Source organism: Sceloporus undulatus, chromosome 10 (assembly GCF_019175285.1).
Source record: "Sceloporus undulatus isolate JIND9_A2432 ecotype Alabama chromosome 10, SceUnd_v1.1, whole genome shotgun sequence".
Lineage (NCBI taxonomy): Eukaryota > Metazoa > Chordata > Lepidosauria > Squamata > Phrynosomatidae > Sceloporus > Sceloporus undulatus.
This window is the reverse complement of record NC_056531.1, coordinates 13,811,856-13,830,078: the sequence shown is the minus strand read 5'-3', so window position 1 is coordinate 13,830,078 and position 18,223 is coordinate 13,811,856. Positions and strand designations below refer to the sequence as shown.

The 18,223-nt window shown below is 44.8% G+C and overlaps 1 protein-coding gene across 5 annotated transcripts in view; it reads left to right on the top strand.

The window, feature by feature from the left end:
• Positions 1–1,039: 1,039 nt before the first annotated feature.
• Positions 1,040–18,223, top strand: part of NAA25 (N-alpha-acetyltransferase 25, NatB auxiliary subunit) — a 32,691-nt gene continuing 15,507 nt past the window's right edge. For 2 of the 5 annotated variants that reach the window (XM_042441382.1, XM_042441381.1), the window contains exons 1-10: positions 4,604–4,745; positions 5,927–6,012; positions 8,818–8,956; positions 9,629–9,747; positions 12,060–12,134; positions 13,057–13,164; positions 13,455–13,533; positions 14,361–14,472; positions 15,179–15,268; positions 16,499–16,668. In XM_042441382.1, the coding sequence (XP_042297316.1) occupies positions 4,667–4,745; positions 5,927–6,012; positions 8,818–8,956; positions 9,629–9,747; positions 12,060–12,134; positions 13,057–13,164; positions 13,455–13,533; positions 14,361–14,472; positions 15,179–15,268; positions 16,499–16,668 (1,057 nt within the window). In that variant the 5' untranslated portion in view covers positions 4,604–4,666. The other 3 variants (XM_042441383.1, XM_042441385.1, XR_006100857.1) reach the window with 3 other exon arrangements.

Here is an 18,223-nt window from a genome sequence, read left to right as displayed (position 1 = left end):
ATGCCTTTGTATATAAGTTGCTGGGAAGGGCAAGATGGAGAGTGTAGCTCCCCATGGCATCCCTTGGGTGGCTCCACGGACAGAAGGCTTATGAAAAGAAAAAGAAAGGTGACCTCCAGTCTCTTTGGTGAAGCTGACCAGGGCACAGGAAAGCTCCTGCCAAAGGAGGGGAGCTGGCTCCCAGGGTCCCCCTGGGCTTTGGTTTCCCTTGATCCCCCCCTCCCCCCATTTTGCCAAGGGATCATCCCTCCCTCCCAAGCGAGGGCCTCTCAGCTGCCTTCCTTTCTGGCCCAGCTGGGCCCAAGGAGCCTTGCTTTGCCTTTCCCAAGCACAATGCTTCACTGCTGTCTTTGCCAGTTTTGTGCCCACTCCTGGCACAATTTCTCTTCTCGTGGGCACTAGTGCCATACTTCTGTGGGCCTCCTCTCAGGTCTATGTTATATATACGCTCATCTCTCCATATTTGCGGCGCTGATTATTCACGGATTTAATAGAACTGCGCTGGAGGAGCTACAAATGCCCAGAGAAGTGTTCTCTCTAGGTCCTCCAATGCAACTCTATGGTCAACTTTAACCTAAAGTTGCGCTGAGACCCAGATTCCTAGAGAGGACACTCTGCTAGGCCTTTGTAGCTCCTCCAGCGCAACTCTATGGTCAGTGTCTGTCGGACGCTGATCATAGAGTTGCGCCGGAGGACCTAGAGATTCCTAGAGAGGGGTCCTCTCAGGTCAAAACATGGCGGTTTTGTTATTGGCGGTTTCTCCATATTGACGGTGGGGGTCTTGTCTCTCTAACCCTAGCGAATATAGAGGGACAAGGGGATGTATGTATATATACAGCTATGAGAGCCTTGTGGCCCTGTTTCGGGGCGAAGAGCCGGCCTGGCGCTAGCCCTGCGGCGAGCCGGGCCCGGCTCTCTCCGCCTCCGGGAGCTAGGCCCCAGCGCCTCCAGGGCCCCGCCTGTTTTTGGGAGGAGCCACGGCGGAGGCGGCGCCGGCTGAAGCCCCGCCCCGGCTTGGCCCGCCCCTCCCCGCCCTCCCGCCCAGCGCTGGGGCCGGCTGCGCGCTGCGGTTCTGCGCTCTCATCATGGCGGCGCGGGGCCATGTGCAGGACCCCAACGACCGGCGCCTCCGGCCCATTTACGGTACCCGCGCGGCCCTCCCCTCCGCCGCCGACCCGGGCTCCCCTCAGAGGGTGCCCCCGGCCCTCAGGGGCCCTGCCCGCTGCCGCCTTCTTCCGCCCTCGCAGGCGGCTCCCCCGAGAGAGAGAGGCTGAGTTGTGGGTTGAGGCGCCCGCGAGCGAGCGAGGAAAGGAGGGAGGGCGGGCGGCGGCGGGCTGTTTGTGGGGCGCGGAGGGGCCAAGCAGAGCCCCCGGGGGCCGTGTGGGTTGGGCTCCGCAGCGGGCAGCCTTTGCCTCGGAGGCCCCTCTGCGAGGGAGGGAGGGAAGGAAGGAGAAAGGAGGCCCCGCTCCGGCTGGCCTGGGCTTTTTCCCCAAGCAAGGTCCGAAGAGAGTCTAGGACAAGATCTAGCCGAAGAGAGCAGGCAGCGGGGCCCCCGGAGGCGGGACTCAGCCCCGGGGAGAGTCGGGCGAGGGCGCTCAAGAGGCCCTGGCTCTAGCCATCTCTCGGGGGGGGGATTCTGGGGGCGAAGCCGGCGTCCCGTCGCCTTTTCTAGGGAAGGCTGCCTTGTGCAGAGAGGCCCGTTCTCCAGCTTGCCTCCCTCGGGCCCCGGGGCCGCCCAAGCGCCGCCCTGGCCTCCTTTTCCCTCCGGGCCAGAAGATGGGGCTGTCGGGGGAGGAGCAGCTGGCAGAAGCCTCGGGCGGAAGGTGCAAGCAAGCCCCCCGAGGAACGGCTGAGGCCCAGGGCAGCCCTTGAGGGCCCCTTTCAGGCCGGCCTCCTCCTCCTCCTCCTGGTTCCCCTGCATTGGGGGCCTTCCTGGCTGAGTGGGCCTGCAGAGCCCCCAGCCTTGCCAGGGCTGGAAGGGAGCATGTGGAGCTCCTGGAGAGACGGCCCTGAGCTGGGTGTCCCGAAGTGGCTGGGCTGGGCCCCAGGGCTTGGGCCTCCTGGGGGTCTTTATTCTGGAGCTCCTGGGGTCAAGATCCCAGAGGAGGAGAGGAGGAACTGGGCTTTTCCCTCCCAAGGACCACTTTTCTTGGCACCCAAAGGCCTCCCTGATGACCCACAGAACGGCATGAATTGTTAAAGACAGGTTCCCCAGGTCTGAGAGGCCTGTTTGGTGGGGCTTTGTGTCCTGTTTCCAAAGCGTGGGCTCGGGAGGAGAGGTTTGCTGGCCTTGAGGCGATGGAAGAGGCCCGGGGGAGACCGAAGCCAAGGCAGGGTCCCTGGAAGGTCCCTGAGTTTGTGAGGCTTGGGCTCTTTGGCGTTCCTTGGCCCCACGGGAGTGGGTCTGAGGCAGCAAACGCAAAGCAAGATGGGAAAGCCAATGTGGGCCTGCGTCTCTGAACCCCCAGGGCTGACCCTTTCCAAATGGTGAATGGCTTCAGCTATAGCCTTAACAAGGCTCCACGACCAATCGCTTGAGCTCCGCAACATCCTTCAGTGGTTCTCTCCGCATCCCATTCAGTGCCAATGTTGGAGTCTTTCTTTCCTTCCTTCAGGGCATGCTCATGCCACACGACTTTTCAATCCCTTCCTATTTCAGCTTTGGTTTTGCAAGCCTTTTAGGCTGCCTCTTTTCACATCTCTGCCTCCTCCAGTCAGAAGGGGCAAAGGCGCTTTGAGAACCTGTTTTTTTCTTTGGGGTAGCAACCATCCTCATTTGTCATTAGACTAGCTTGGGAAGCACCATTCCCCTACTTCAGGAGACTGCTTTGTTGAGAGGTGTGTTGGTTAAGAACTTGGGATGCTTTGTATGCTTTTGCAAGTGCTGGTGGTTAGTGTTGTGTGCCTCCAAGTAGTTTCCAGCTTACGGTGACCCGAAGGCAGGTCTGTCGTTGCAATTTTCTTGTCAAGATTTGATCCGAGGGGGTTTGCCTTTGCCTTCCTCTGAGGCTGAGAGAGTGGGACTTGCCCAAAGCCACCCAGTGGGTTTCCATGGCTGAGCAAGGATCTGAACCCTGGTCTCCAGAGTCCAATGCTCAAACCACTACACTGGTCTGACTCTCTGGAAGCTGAGGTATTTCTAACTTGCTTAAATGAATACAAATTGGGAGAGTTAGGAAGGACTGTTCTGGGACAGAACTGGTCATCCTCTGATGTTCAAACTGGTGATTTGAGGAGTTCTGCAGCCTCAAATGTCCAGGCGATTTCTGTGCTTCAAATTCTGTCAACAGAAGGGAGTGTGTGTGTTGTATGGTTACCAGGTTCTGTCTGTCCCCAGGTCTTGTGCCATGAACTACTTCAGAACCTAATTCTGCTTAGTGTTAAACCTGAAGAGCTGCCCCTTTCTCTCATTTCCCCCCCCCCCAAAGAAATTTCTGGAATATCCATTTATAGTCTGGTTGACAGATGTGGTCTGAAATCTTTGGATTGTCTTCCATCTCTCCTAACAGCCCATATGTATGTCCTCTATATATGTATCTGTATATTGGACATGGTCTTTGTGTTAGAAGGACAAACATTTGGGGTTGTGAAAAGAAATTTAAATTTGAGAATGAGAAATGTGAGCTCTTTCTTTAGCGGCCCAAACTCCCAGAGTAGCTGTTGGATCTTCAGATAATAAATCCAAAGTCCTGTGTAAGTCTCACTGAGTTCAGTGAGGCTCATTTATTATGTCTTGTTTGCAAAGTTTGTCTGTGAAGTTCTGGAAGTTGGAGCATGGCTTTTGAGATGTGTAGGGTCAGGGATACCCTCAAGCAAAGGCTGCTTTCCCAGTGCAAAATTTGTCATGTTTTGACAAGCATACAATTGTCAATTTGTAGTTAAACATCATGTAAGAAAGCCTGATGCAGCCTCATTACTAAGACATGTTCTCACATAACAACCTTGTACACTCTTGCAATGTTGGATTGCAACTGCTAAACAAAGTCAGGAGAGAAATGGTCAAATTGTCCATATTTAATTTAAAAAAATGTCCAGTCGGCTTTTGAAAATCTACCTTTCTTTCGTCTGACATTTTTCAGTCACATTGGAAAACTGTGCTTCTTTCTTGGCTTTACAGTAGGCCCTCCACATTTACTGGGATCAGGGGGCCAAGAGCCCTGTGGAAGTGAAAAGCCGCAATTAAACAACCACTATTGTTTTAACTTGAGAGAGCACTTCTAGGCCCTCCAGCACAACTCTGCGGTCAATGTCTGCCAGAGTGTGACCACAGAATCGCACTGGAGGAGCTACAAATGGCTAGAGAAGTCTTCTGTCTACCATCCTCTAGGTCCACCAGCATGACTGGGAAAAGTTGAGCATAGACTCATGCTGGAGGACCTCTAGAGATTACTAAAGAGAACATATTGATCAAAACGTGAATAATCAAACCCTCAAAAGTCAAAGCCACAAATGTGGAAGTCTGTATTTTATTTCCAGTGTCTTTCCCCTTTTTTACTGCAGGACTCCTGACCCCGCCGCAGTCCCCAACCAGTGTGCTCAGGCAGCTAGGGGCCACTAACTTGGAGAAAGCTACTCTACAGTTTTGAATGGTTCATGTCAGTATCACAGAGAAGCCACATGCTTTCACTGGAGAAAACTACATTAAAGTCTTCATCTAGCTGTTGTGATGTTTGAGCAGGTTCTAATCAGATTTCAGCAACATTCAGCTTTGTGTTTGATGACGTTTGGAAGATACCTTCATAGAGGTGTTTGCCTTTGATCTTAATTTGTGATGTGATGTACATAACTTCAATTAAGTTCTATTACCTTCTTCCCTGTGTCCTGCACCCTTAGAATAATGCTTAATCTGCTTTTTGACAACTTGTATTTCTAGTAGCTGAAATAATTTTGCTACAGTTGAGGAACTTGGCAGCATGTTAGGTTTAGGGAAACGTGTGGTTTGGTGCATAGTCTTTGTTCTGTTTCAGTTTTGTGTTCCGTACATCCTGGCCTTTTCTTCAATTGCTCCATAAAGTTTCCTTATTAACTCTCCATTGTAGCCTCCTCATTCATGCATTGGGGTCTCCACAGCATAAAGGCACATTGCTGCTGGATGCATCAACTTTAAGCAAACGCTAGCAAGGGGCCAATTTAATTTTTTCTGAAAGTTGTTCATGATTTGTTCAGGGGCGTGTGACATTATGAGTGTGAATCAGAAAGTCAAGGTAATACTGAGATGTCTTCATACCATAGCATTTCTTTCTGACAAGAGACAGAAGGGGTGCAGGGGGCTGTTGTGATCCTCCTGTGGGCCCTCCAAGATGGGGTTTTCCCGCTTTAATACCCATCAATTTCTCCAGCTTTCATTCACCCAGGTGTCTGTTTTTAGAGAAAAATTCCCCTACTGCGCTGCACTCCTTTTGCTAGATGGAACAGATATTTGGCACTGCCCTTTTGCTTCCATTGAATTGCCAGCCAAACCTTTGTAGATCGTTTGCTTGTCAAATATTATTTTCCATCCTGTTTTACTCCTTTGGGTCTCCCTTGAAATGTTAGTAGGGGTTGAGGTTAGATTGAAGTCTGTTTTTGCACTTTTCTTCTGTCTGGAACCATCAAGTGCAAGGATTTGAGTTCTTCTCCACTGTGGACAGTGTCTTGTGGCATTTTAATTCCCCATTTATCAAGTAGCAGTAATGGCGGCCTACTTCCCAAGGGAGCTGAGGAAAGGACATGTCCCATTGCTCAGTGTAAGAGCCCACTCTTCATAATGCTTTTCAAAGGGCTTAGTGGTATTCCTAAAATGTAAGGGGTGTGTGTGTATGTGTGTGTACATGACCCTAAATTAAGGCAAATGAGAGTACAGACCCATAAGAAGACTGGAGTAGACACCCACCTGAAGAGTCTACAGCAGTAACCTGTGTGATTTTTTTCCTCCTTTTTTCTGTAGATTATCTTGATAATGGCAATAATAAAATGGCAATCCAGCAGGCAGACAAGCTGCTGAAAAAACACAAAGATCTACACTGTGCTAAGGTGAGCTTAGGCTTTGTTTGTTTTAACTTGCTAAGTTGTCTGTGTCTTGAATCTTAAATAAGCCAGGGCCAGACTGTGCTCTTGCTTTTCTGGCTTGAATTGGGCTACAGCAGTGCTTCTCAGCCTGTCTGATGAGGGGGACTGGTAGTCAGTTTTGCCAACAAGCCTCAAAGATATTCCCCGGAATGTTTTACCAAAATCCCCAGAATTCCCCAATATTTATTATTATTATTCAGTTAAAATCCACAGAAAGAAATCAATTATATCCCCCAGATTCCGGGGAATCCCCCAGAAATTGGCAACACTGCTGGTAGTGTATTTTCCCAATGTGACAAGAAGCAATGCTATATTTGCACCCTCTGGCTATGACTGTTTTCTTGCTTTCCTAGAAATTTGCTGCAGACTGGTAGCCAATGGCCTGTGAACCGGCCCTGGTCTGTGGACCACCACTTTGAGTAGCATTGATGTTGAGCATTTGTCTTTTTCACTGCTGTTTTGGAGAATGGGGACAGGGAGGGGGATCAGGGTTTTTTATATCAACTTTTCTGGGAAGATAGAGAGGTGGGTTTGTGCTTCAGAGCCCTCTCATGCATGACTCTCTCTTCCCATTTAACACAGAGGTGGGGAACATTAGGAGGGCTACAAGTTCCTAGCTCCTGGTTTGACCCTTCATTACCTCCACTTTCTCTGTTTTCCAAACGCCTAACAAATCAGAGCAACTTTGGCCCTTTAATCTAGAGTCCAAATATTGGAGAGGCAAAACTTGAATCAGTTTGTATCTTTTTTACATGGATGTGTTGCAGTATAATAATAAGATCATTAGGGCTGGTCAAGTATTATCTAACAGTGGCCCAAAATGTTAAAGCATTAACTTAGCAGAATTGTAACAAAGAGAACAGTTTGTGCTACTTGCAAAGGAAAAAGTCAGTTAACGATTCTGAAAAATTACATTCTAAACTTTTTGGGAGCGGTGGAATGGAGTTCACCCGCGATTACCTGCAGGTCAGTTTCTGCTTTCTGTCAGATACATGTACTGGAAACAGATCCAGCAGCACTTAGACTAGGTATGCATTTGGGGGTGATATGGCTTCTGCCTTATTCAGCAGGGACACATACATAGGGCCAAGAAATCATGCTAAGAAGCCTTTGTTGCACAAAGCCATTTTGCGAGGCGGGATTGAGATAGTTGAGGACAAACTGGGATTGGAGCAGCTAGTAAACAGCCTCCCTTTTGAATAGGCTTAAGACCTGAGAGGAACGGAATATTACTTTTGGTTTCCAAAACCTTGGTTGGAATGTAGACGGGTTGCCTGCTAGATCAAGTTTGTCAAATAGTCCAGCTGATCAACATCATGCTTTCTAATTGTGTCATGGTTTTATCTCAGTTAGGGCAGGAGGAGGTTTCTTTGCTTTCCTATCTTTGGAACATTTTGTGTGAACTTCCCCACCCCTGCAGGGAGTTGTACTGCATGGTTACTTATAAGCATGTTTGAAAACTGCTGTGTTCTAGAGTTGCAATATTTGTTTTTCATTTCATTTTAAGCAAATTTTGTCACTATTTGGCCGGTCCTGAGCTTTTCAGGTTAAGAACCAAGAAAAAACATTGTGTCTTGCATGTTTAATAATGAGTTTACACAAGAGGGTAAGTTTTAAGCTGGAGCAAAGCTGATATTAAGTTGCTGGGGGAAATATTTGGGTGTTTTCCTGTCTACTTATAACAGAGTATAGATGTCCTGGTTGGGAAAAAATTGCTCAAGTTAAGGGCACAGGACTCCTGTGAAAGTGGAAAACTGCAAATAAAAAAAACACGATTTTTATTAATCTGAGCAAACAACTCTCTAGGAATGTTTAGGTCCTCCAAAGCATGTCTGTGATTGAGATCTGCTAGAAGTTGACCATAAAGGACCTACACTGGAGGACCTACAAATGCCTCGAGGCGTGTTCTCTAGGAATCTCTAGGTCCTCCAGTGTGACTTTTGGCAGAAGTTGACCATAGAGTCATGCTGGAGGACCTAGAGATTCCTAGAAAGAATATATTAATAAAATATGTGAATAATCAAATTTGCAAAAGTCAAATGTGGAGGAAGGCCATCTCTCTCTCTCTCTGTGTGTGTGTGTGTGTGTGTGTGTGTGTGTGTCTCGTTATAACTATACTTCGCTGTGCTGAGTAGCCTCTTACATACCCAGATCATCTGTATTAGGGAACAGAAGTTCTTTTGTTATGCCCCCAACATTGTGTTTCATGTCCACCTGAATCAGAGCTTAGATGTTTCTGTGTACTGACTTGAGTAGTCCATGTGTTTCATGGTAGAGGGAGACAGACCCATATGTTGGTCCAGAGAGAGTCAGGCCATTCTTTCATTTAACTCACTGTCTTCTACATTGACTCACAACAGCTTCTCAGGGTTTCAGGCACAGTCTTTTTATGCCCTACCTGGAGGTGTCGGGAATTAAATTTGTGACATTCTGCGTATGGCATATGGTCTTTGTTGTTGTGTGCCCTCATGTAGTCTCTTGACTTACAGTGACCCTATGGTGGACTTATAATGAAAGTTTTATTGGCAAGCGTTCTTCAGAAGAGGTTTGCCATTGCCTTTCTTTGAGGCTGAGAGAGTGCAGCTTGCCCAAGGTCAATCTGTGGGTGGCTGGGGATTTGAACCCTGGGCTCCCAGAGCCATAGGCCAACACTCAAACCACTATGCCGCCTGTCAAACCATCATTACTCTCATTTACTTTACAAATGGATTGCTTTCTACAGTGCCTCTTTTTGTACTTTCAAAAGCCACTGCTTTAATCCATGTTCAGGTTTTGAAAGCAATTGGTCTGCAGAGAACTGGGAAACAAGATGAAGCATTCACTCTGGCACAAGAAGTAGCAGCCCTTGAACCTACAGATGACAATTCATTGCAAGCTCTGACTATCTTATATCGAGAAATGCATCGACGTGAGTTTTATAGTTATTTTCCCTCCATTTTTCAAATTGGTCCATAGCTTTAACTGTTGGTGTCTGTTGAAGATGGTGCAATGGGAAAATTGGTTTACAGGAGGTCCCACTAATATTTTAACCATCACTCACCTAATGGATAGAGAAGATGTAAAAATTAAAGATTAAATGATGTTATACAATAGACATCTCTTGATGCAGGTTGCTTAATTTTGGGTTGTACAATTTAGGAGAAGCTCTAATTTTGAGGGTTCCTTCCTCCTCAAATGGGCCCTCACAGACTTACCTGGTGGTGGGCTGTGGTGCCACATAGCAAGGTCTGTCCTTTTAATACTTTCACAATGCCTGTAATGTAGCATTGTTCCTGGATAGAACAGGAGATCAAAATGTGGCTGGATCCAGCTGCTCAGAGTGCTGCATTAGTTTTTTTTTAAGGGAGCCAGGACAAATATTAATATTGGTCCTTGACAAAACACTGGAGCCCCATGGTTGTCTAAGAGTGTCATATTTTTGTTGACTTTTTGGTTACTTTTGTGCTTTTAATTGGTCCAGTAAAGGTATCACTGTTTTGTGGATTGTGTTGCAGGCCTGTACTCTGTAAAATTCTTTGTGGGTGTGGGAAGACTATGGATCTTTACACATGTGTGGCTTTTTCTTAAATGTCTGATTTAGCCGAGCTGGTCACAAAACTCTATGAAGCAGCTGTGAAGAAAGTTCCGAACAGTGAAGAGTATCATTCCCATCTCTTCATGGCTTATGCCAGAGTTGGAGAATACAAGAAGATGCAACAGGTACGTTTGCTTATTCCAGAGCCTTGGCTGTGTTCAGTCTGGGAGTGAATGTAGTCATCTGCCCCCAGGAGGCCACTTGGTGTAAGGATCTCTGGGATTCTTTGATGAAAAATAACCAATGATCAGTTGTTGTTGAAGTCTTGTAAAGAAAGTTGTTTCCCCCCCTCATCACATAGAAAGCACCTGTTTCTGAGCTGCTTTTGAGTGACTCCCCCCCGCAGAAAGGCTGGATGTAAATGTAATATTTAATAGGCATCCTTTTTAAAAACTGACCTGGTTTTTGGTGTAAGATCCTTGTGCACTGGGATGTCTTTACTGTCTTTGCATTTAGCTTAGAATTTAAATCTTAAGGGTGCAATGTCATTGTTTGTTAGTTATTAAGTGAAGGATCAATGCTAGCAGGCAACATCATGGCCCTGTGTGCAACACTACTTTAAAAGTACGGAGTGATTCAAAAAGAATGATGCAAACCCAAGTAAGAACAGCTTTGCTTTTGCGGTGTTCTTTTTTAATCACCCTGCATAATTTTTTTGTACTGTACATGAAAACATCTAGGGCAGGTGCATGTGTGTGCACACACAGTTTAAAGATATAATTATTTTGTAGCAACATGCTCTGGAGATGTCTTAAATGTAAGTCTACAGAGGTTTATTGTTGGCCTCTGTGTGTCACAGAGTAGTGAGAGAAACAGCTGTAATAATGATCTCTAGTTGCATGTGATGAACGTGACTAGTATGGAAGAATGTGTTAAGTGTCATTACTCCAGTTATTAGCATTTTTATTTCAGTGAGTGATCAATAATGTTGGGAATCTTTTTTCATCTTAGTCTGGCATTATAGGTCTTTTGTTTAAGGAACCCTGATAAAATCCCAAGAGTTCTTCAAAACAATTGAGCAAGTGCTGATTTGTGAAAATAAATTTTGTGTAAGCACTGTTCTGATTCAGATTTGCTGTTGTGGTTGATAGATATGAGCAGATGGCTCTCATGTTGCACATAATGGTTGTTGTTGTTGTGTGTCTTCAAGTTGTTTCTGACTTTTGACAACCCTAACAGGGTTTTATGGGCAAGATTTCTTCAGAAGAGGGTGTCTTTTTGCCTTCCTCTGAGGTTGAGATAATGTGACTTGTCCAAGATCACTTGGTGGGTTTCCAAAACTTAAAGGCAAAGAAATGAATCCTTGGTTAGTCAGACCGAGATGATTCTTCTCTCAGCTGCTTCCAGCAAGTGGTGAAATTAGAGTTTCTCCTAGAGTTAACAGTAACAGTCCATTAAATTGAATGGGTCACCTCTGCACCAATACATACACCTCAGTTAGAAAAGTCAAAGTGATGAGTCCAAGATGGGAGCTCAGCAGCACCACCAAAATGACTTCCCTCCTCTAAATGGGGCTGAGTTGCTTTTTATATAGGGAGAAGGAGGTTTGGACTTCACATGTAGTGTTACAGGTATCAGCCTTATAGGATCGTTTTTCTTTTCTTTTTTTAATAAAACCCCTAAGATTCCCCAGTGAGAACCAGAGACAAAAGTTAGCTTTCAGAATAGAAAAACACAGAGATTTAAAATTAAGAGCCAAGGTGCTTCTGCATGCATGTGTGCTAATCTCAGGAATTAATGTTTAGACCAGAATTGAGAGCATAGGTCTCTTGCATAAAAATATAATACAGTTTCCCTCAAGCGGTGTTCCTTAGAACACCCTGATTTGGGAGGGAGCTTCCATTTGTTAAACCACTGGGATTCAGAAAGCCCCGAGCAACCACTGCAGATCACCCAAACCTCTACTGAGGATCCCAACTTACTTTCTTCCTGCCTTCTGAAGTTTATAGTGTTTGAAGCTGTAAAGGAATGTAGTACCATTGATAGGATGCTTGGGTGATGGTCTGAAAATGTCTCCCTTGCTAGGGGTTTTATTAAGCAGCTTTCTGAGCAGATTTCCTTCTCTCTAAGCAAAGAGGATAAAAACCCTACAAGGGAGTTCCAGTACAGTGTTGATAGGTACTTCCTCTTTCCAAGTAAACACAGCCAGTGCAAGCAGCAAATGGTGCCAGGCAGAAAGTGCTTGCCTCTCATGGAGGACACCGAGGCTTTCCCCTTATCTGCGTTGTGCGCCTGCTACCAAAGTTAGAAAAAGGCATGAAACTTGTGTGTGCACACTTTCCTACAGCTCTGTCTATTTCTTCAGTCATAAATTGGGGGATTTTTCTCGCTTGTCAGAATGTCCGTAATTGCTTACACGTTGCATTTAGACTATGAATCATTAAAATGAAGCTGAGGCATTTTGGAGTGTTTGTTTACACCTCCTTTTTCTCTGTAGGCTGGAATGGCACTTTATAAGATCGTTCCCAAAAACCCTTACTACTTTTGGTCGGTGATGAGCTTGATTATGCAGGTGAGTACAGCGTCTTGAAGGAAATGGGGTCTCCTTTGAAATGCTGTCTCCTCCCATCCTTCTTTTTTGGGAGAGATGGAAATGCTTGGTAGGTTTTTCAGATAGGCAGACTGCATGCTGCCAGTGCAAAATGTTGGTCTTGTTTACACAGTAGCAATCCCGAGATCTTGGGTAGGCATGTTGTGACAAAACCTGTGTGTGTGTCCAGGGAATTCTGGAGGTCTCACCAACACGCTTTTGAGTCCGTCTTTAGACTAAGTACCCCTACACCCACTCCAAAGAGAATTAGCGCTTTAATACAATCCCTTATCCTGGGATACATGCAGACTTAAGATAAGACCTGACGGTTGACCTCTTTCCTTTGCTTCAACCTAGAATTGCAGTGTTGAATGTCTATGTTTTGGGGTTGTTACCTGAGATTAGCTGACTGAAGTTTTGGCAAGAACTTTAGATTGTTTGAAAGGCCATTGGCAAGATAGTTTTGTATTCTGCTATAGTGAGCAGGGCTGTTATCGTGCACTTCAGCAAACAGGAAAACTGGCTGGCTGGACGTGCACACATTATTTCTTTGTTTTAACTGAAATACAATTTGTTCTGTTTGCATTGTCATACTGTCTGCAGACAAAACCAGCACTGATTCCTTACTGAGTATTTCTCAGGAATGAGGGAGGGGAGAGACTCAGTCACTTGTTTGCCAAAACGCTCACAGTTTCTTAATGTTTGACTGGGCATGTCGCTGAATGGGTAGCGTTCATGCTTTGTTCATGAAGAGTTGCGGATTCAGTTTCTGTAATTCCCAGTTAAAGAATCGGGGATAGGAGAACTGGGAAAAAATTTCTCCTGTTCAGAAAAGACAGTTACATGCTCAGTAAGCCAGTGGTGAATTCTGTACAAGACAGTTTTGTATCTTCTTCTCTTCTAGTCAATATCTGCACAGGATGAAAAACTATCAAAAACCATGTTTTTACCCCTAGCTGAGAGGATGGTAGAAAAAATGGTGAAAGAAGATAAAATTGAAGCTGAAGCAGAAGTAAGTTTTAAAATGATGTAATTAAATTCAGTTTTGATTTTTAAAAACCAATTCAAATGTAGTTACTACAGCAGGTGTGCCAGAAGTTAGCATTACATACAGGCTAACTAATATTTATAGTTCAGCAAGAAATAGAATGGTAAATTTCCCCAAAGCTGGCAGGGTAGCAAAGACTTTCTCACTCACTCTCCCTTGAATGTTCTGTCCCTGAAGACAATTGTACAACCTGCTCTTATTCACTGTACACCTCTCTTAACTCTTACTTCTGGTTTTCTCCTAAACTTCTGCAGGTTGAACTTTACTACATGATTCTAGAACGCTTGGAAAAATACCAAGAAGCTCTGGATGTTGTGAGAGGAAAATTAGGAGGTAACCTGTCTTTTTGTCAAACTAGGTAACTGCGAAGCCCTTACATGACTGATAACTAAAAAGAGAACCTCTTGGTTCAGATACAGTATAGCTGAATATCAGTTGTTTGGGGCAGAAACCCAACAAAGTGGCTGTCTCCATCATGCGGCATCTAGTTGGCCCTGTTGGAATAAGATGATGAACCTTTGTGAAACATGGTTAAGACCAATTTAAAAATATATATATATTGAAGCAAATGCATTTATGTGAGGTATCTATTAAATGCAAATTAGTTTAAAATACATTAATGTAATACCAAAAGGTATGGGTATCTCCAATTATAATCTCTTAAACTTAATCCATGACTGTCCATTAAATAAATACACATTGACTGAGTTGCAGCATGATGCTCTTATGTCCTCTCCGAAGTACAGTGGTACCCCGGGATACGAATTGATCACGTTACGAAATTTCCGGGATACGAAAAACTTAGATTGGAAAAAACTGTTCCGGGTTACGATATTTTTTTCGGGTTACGAAAAAAATATCGGCGCGAAATTCAAATGCGAAGCGCGGCTAGCGGCTTTCCAGCCGCTAGCCGCGCTTCGGAAAAGCCTTTTCGGGTTGCGAAATGTATCGGGTTACGAACGCCGCGGCGGAACGCATTAATTTCGTAACCCGAGGTAGCACTGTAAGTCTCACGAAACTGAGTGAAGCTTACACGCCTACAGGATTTACATCCTTAAGCTCATGTTAGAACCTCAGTTGTTAATTGATGTAAGAGGGAACATATTCACAATATTTTAAAGATAAATTACTGTTGGAATGTCTGACTCTGTTCAATTTAGAGAAGCTGACCAGTGAGCTCCAGAGCAGAGAGAACAAGTGCATGGAGATGTACAAAAAACTGGGCAAGTGGCCAGAATGCAATGCTCTCTCAAGAAAACTTCTGCTTAAAAAGTGAGTTATTAACACTAATTTTTGTTAGGAGTAATTATCTTTAAGTACTTTGATGCACATTTAAGGGCTTTAAAGTTGTTTTTATTTGCCTCAGAAGCATAAACTTGAGTATAGGTCTCAGATCCAGATTATCTGAAGGACCACATTCTCTCATATGAGTCTGCCTGTGTTTTGAGGTCTTGTGGAGAGGCTCTTCTCTCTGTCCCACTACCTTTCAAGTATAGTTGGGAGCACAGGAGAAGACCTTGGTGGCTGCCCCCAGCTCTGGAACTCCCTTTCTAGGAATTCTGGGGGTTAGAATGGCCTACTCTTTGCTATCCTTCTGTTAGTATCCTTTTTGTTTCAGCAAGCCTATGAGGATTGATTGTTCAGGGGGAAAGCACTTTTCATAATATGCTGTGTTGTCTATACAGTCCACCATCCTTATCCCTAGGTTTTCCATCCATGGCTTTGAATTTTTTAAAAAAAGTCCAAAAAGCAATCCTTGATCTTGCCATTTAATGTAAGGGACACTATTTTACTACTGCACTGAATATAACGGGTCTTGAGCATCGACAGATTTTGTATCCACAGGGGATCCTAGAACCAAACCCAGCAGATACCAAGGGCCCACTGTATTTGGTCAATTTTAGTGGTTATGCTTTTAATTGAGAGACAATTTTTTAATATGTGCTTAGTTCTTCTACTTGCTTCTCTTCTATTTTAGCCCAGATGATTGGCAGTTCTATATGATTTACTTTGATTCCCTCTTTCAACTGATGGACACAGCCTGGAGTCCTCCAGCTGAAGAAGAGCAGTGAGTCTCTTGCTTTTATTTGAGGGCCCTGAGAATTTCTATATCTACTTGAGAGCTTGGTATGGTAGGGCTGGAGGGTTTTTTCAAAAGGGGCTTTTTTGCACAGGAGGTGGAGGGGCTGCCTTGCATATGGTAGGTCCTAGGTTCACTCTTTTCTTTCTCTTGGTAGGGTGGGGGAAGACCACAGTCCACACCCTGGAGGGTGTAATGTTTCTGGGTTTGGAAAAGTTACTTACTGAACTATAATTCCCAGAGATGATGCTGACTGGAGAATTCTGGGACTTGTAGTACAAAAGCTCTTGTCTTGATGTGGAACAAGACCACTTCTTCTGGTCATGCCTGGAGGCACAAGTCAAGAGAACCTGTGAAGAAAGTAGAGAAATATGAGAAAGTCAGTTTGACAGCACGCTCAACAGCACTTTTCCCCCTAAATGCAGCAGAGTTTGATGCCCTCCTCTCAATCCTATTACCTCCTTGAAATGACGTGCAGAGAGGACCATGTCAGTTCCCAATATGAAGGGCTGTATTAACTGTAGGAAGCACTACTCTTACATTCAGATATTTTTGTCCTTCTCTGCTATTACTTGGGTGGTTGTAACATCTAAAGTAGGCTTTAGAATGCATATCTTGTCGCAGTGTGGCAGGAAGAGGCATCTTGTAATTTCTTCTAATTTGCCACTGATTTTTAACCAACGCCAAACTACAGTTTTGAGCCAATATTGCACCTCAATTGACTTCATCCATAGACTTCTACAAAGTCTGAGGCTTGGGCATGGACACTTCCTCCCATGGTGGCTGGCACATTGGCAAAGGATTCTGGAGGTGCTGGTGTGGGGATGGTTAAGAGTCCTTGGCTTGTGCAGGAGAAGGCTACTAAGGCACAGAGTGAGAAGGGAAGGACTTGGCATTAGAGCTATTTTGGGAAACAGGAAGGTGCCAGAGGCTGAACTGAACCCTGGACAACCAGTTCTCCCATTTTAAATTATGGTCCTATGTATTTCCCAAGGCTTTGGGTGAGTGATTTGGTTCTTCTGTTAGTATTTGCAACCCCTTGGCTTTGAGCCATAATGAGTTACAGCAGTGGATTCCAGGACGAAATGCAAAGTATCCAGATGATCAGCGATTGAGAATGAAGGGTATAGAATAGCATTAGCAAGGCATTGTGTTGGTTCTTGAGAGGGGCAGAATTCCAGGACATGCTGGAACTCAGTTGCTCTTTCTTGCACACAGTTCTCTGGAAGGCGAAGTGCATCACAGCACAGAGCAGGCCGTGGCTTTCATAGAGCAGAGGATAATACAAGAATCCAACAGCGTCCGCCCACTCCGGGGACCTTACCTTGCCCAGCTAGAGCTGATCAGGCGTTTGCGGCACAGAGGCTGCAGTGAAGAACACAAGTTGGGTAAGGGCTGCTAAGAAGACACTAAAGTGAGCCTCAAGGGAGAGTATGCCAGCACTCCATCCTGGGATTGCAGGAGCTGATGTAAACTGTGTATAAGAATTGCAGAAATGCAGCCGTGCAATGGGAAGAGGGTTGTTTATCTTTTATTTTAATCCTTGGCCTGGATTTACCATCTTGTGGATGGTAACTATTTGGATGTCTCAGCTAGCATTGCAGAGCCACCTGAATTGGTGCATTGCAGGGAACACTAAGGCTAGCTTTTAATTTCATGTTACCACATTGACCTGAAGCAGTTCTCCTCTTATTGCAAGTGAAATAGAGCAATCCTCAATAATCATTTGAAAAAGTGTTTCTGTCTACTAGTTCGTATGTAGTTGGCCTACTTACTGCAAACATAAAACATAACAAATTTTTTGTCAAGCGTTGTCAAAGATGACAAGCAAAACCACAGAACTGTACATGTATGCATGTGCTTTTGCCAGATAATAGTGTTTGCTTTTTCTTGAACTAAGATGTTGTTAAATGTACTTTTTTTGTTCAAGAAAACAAACTGTTTCTGGGAGGGCATGAAGCAAAGAGAACAGAGGGATTTTATTTCCTGTGAAAGGGAACTAGAGCTGATGTTTGGGTGGCAGAAAGAAAAGTCCATTGTAAGTCCTAGTAAAAGGTTGGGAGCCACTCACTAGTCTGCTGACTCAACTTGCCTTACCTGCCTTCTTCCTGACTGCCTACATTTTCTCTGTCTTGACAATTATGCTATATTGAAACAGTGCTCTATTGTGCTAATAAGTCTGGGATCCTGTCCTGTGTTGTCTTCTAGAGTCCAGTTAAAGAGACGCTACAGCCATAGGTCTTACTCATTAGACCTCTCTGTTCAAAATCATCTTTTCAAATTTGAGATAGTTTGTCATATCACAGGATATTAAGCTTGTGGTTGCAGCCAAGCAAACAATCTAACCTGTTAAAAGTAGCTTTGGGGCTCTTGATAGTGAGCCTTTGCCAACAGTTGCCCCAAAAATGTGTACTGTCTAGTATTCATCATCACCAAACCTTATGTTGTGTTGAAAATGTCAAATGTAGTGAACTGAAATAGTTCTTTAAATAAGCCAGTCATAATTGGGAAAAGGTAAAACTTATGCATTCTCTTTGGGTATTGACTGGAATAAAAATGAGTTGGAAAGTCATTCTTAGGTAGTTTCTGCATGTAAAAGGTTATAGTGTGTATGCTTCCTAGCCTTTTACACTTACCACAGGAGTGGGAACTTGTGGCCCTTCAGATTTTGTTGGACTTGCAACAGCCTCAGACAGCATGATCAATTTTTATGGTTATACTCGTTGGTAGCATGATCATGCCCCAAAGTGTTATTGAGGGCTACGCTTCCTCCCTTGCCCTGATGGTATCTCTCAGTCTCCCTGAATAGTTCAGTGTTGAAGTGGCAGTGAATAATGTGGAATAAAACAAGGCTAAGCACAGGAATGAAACTCAACATAAATGAGAAATGACCATTCTTTATCATCTGACACAGTGATTATAATGAACATTATTGTCAGAGTG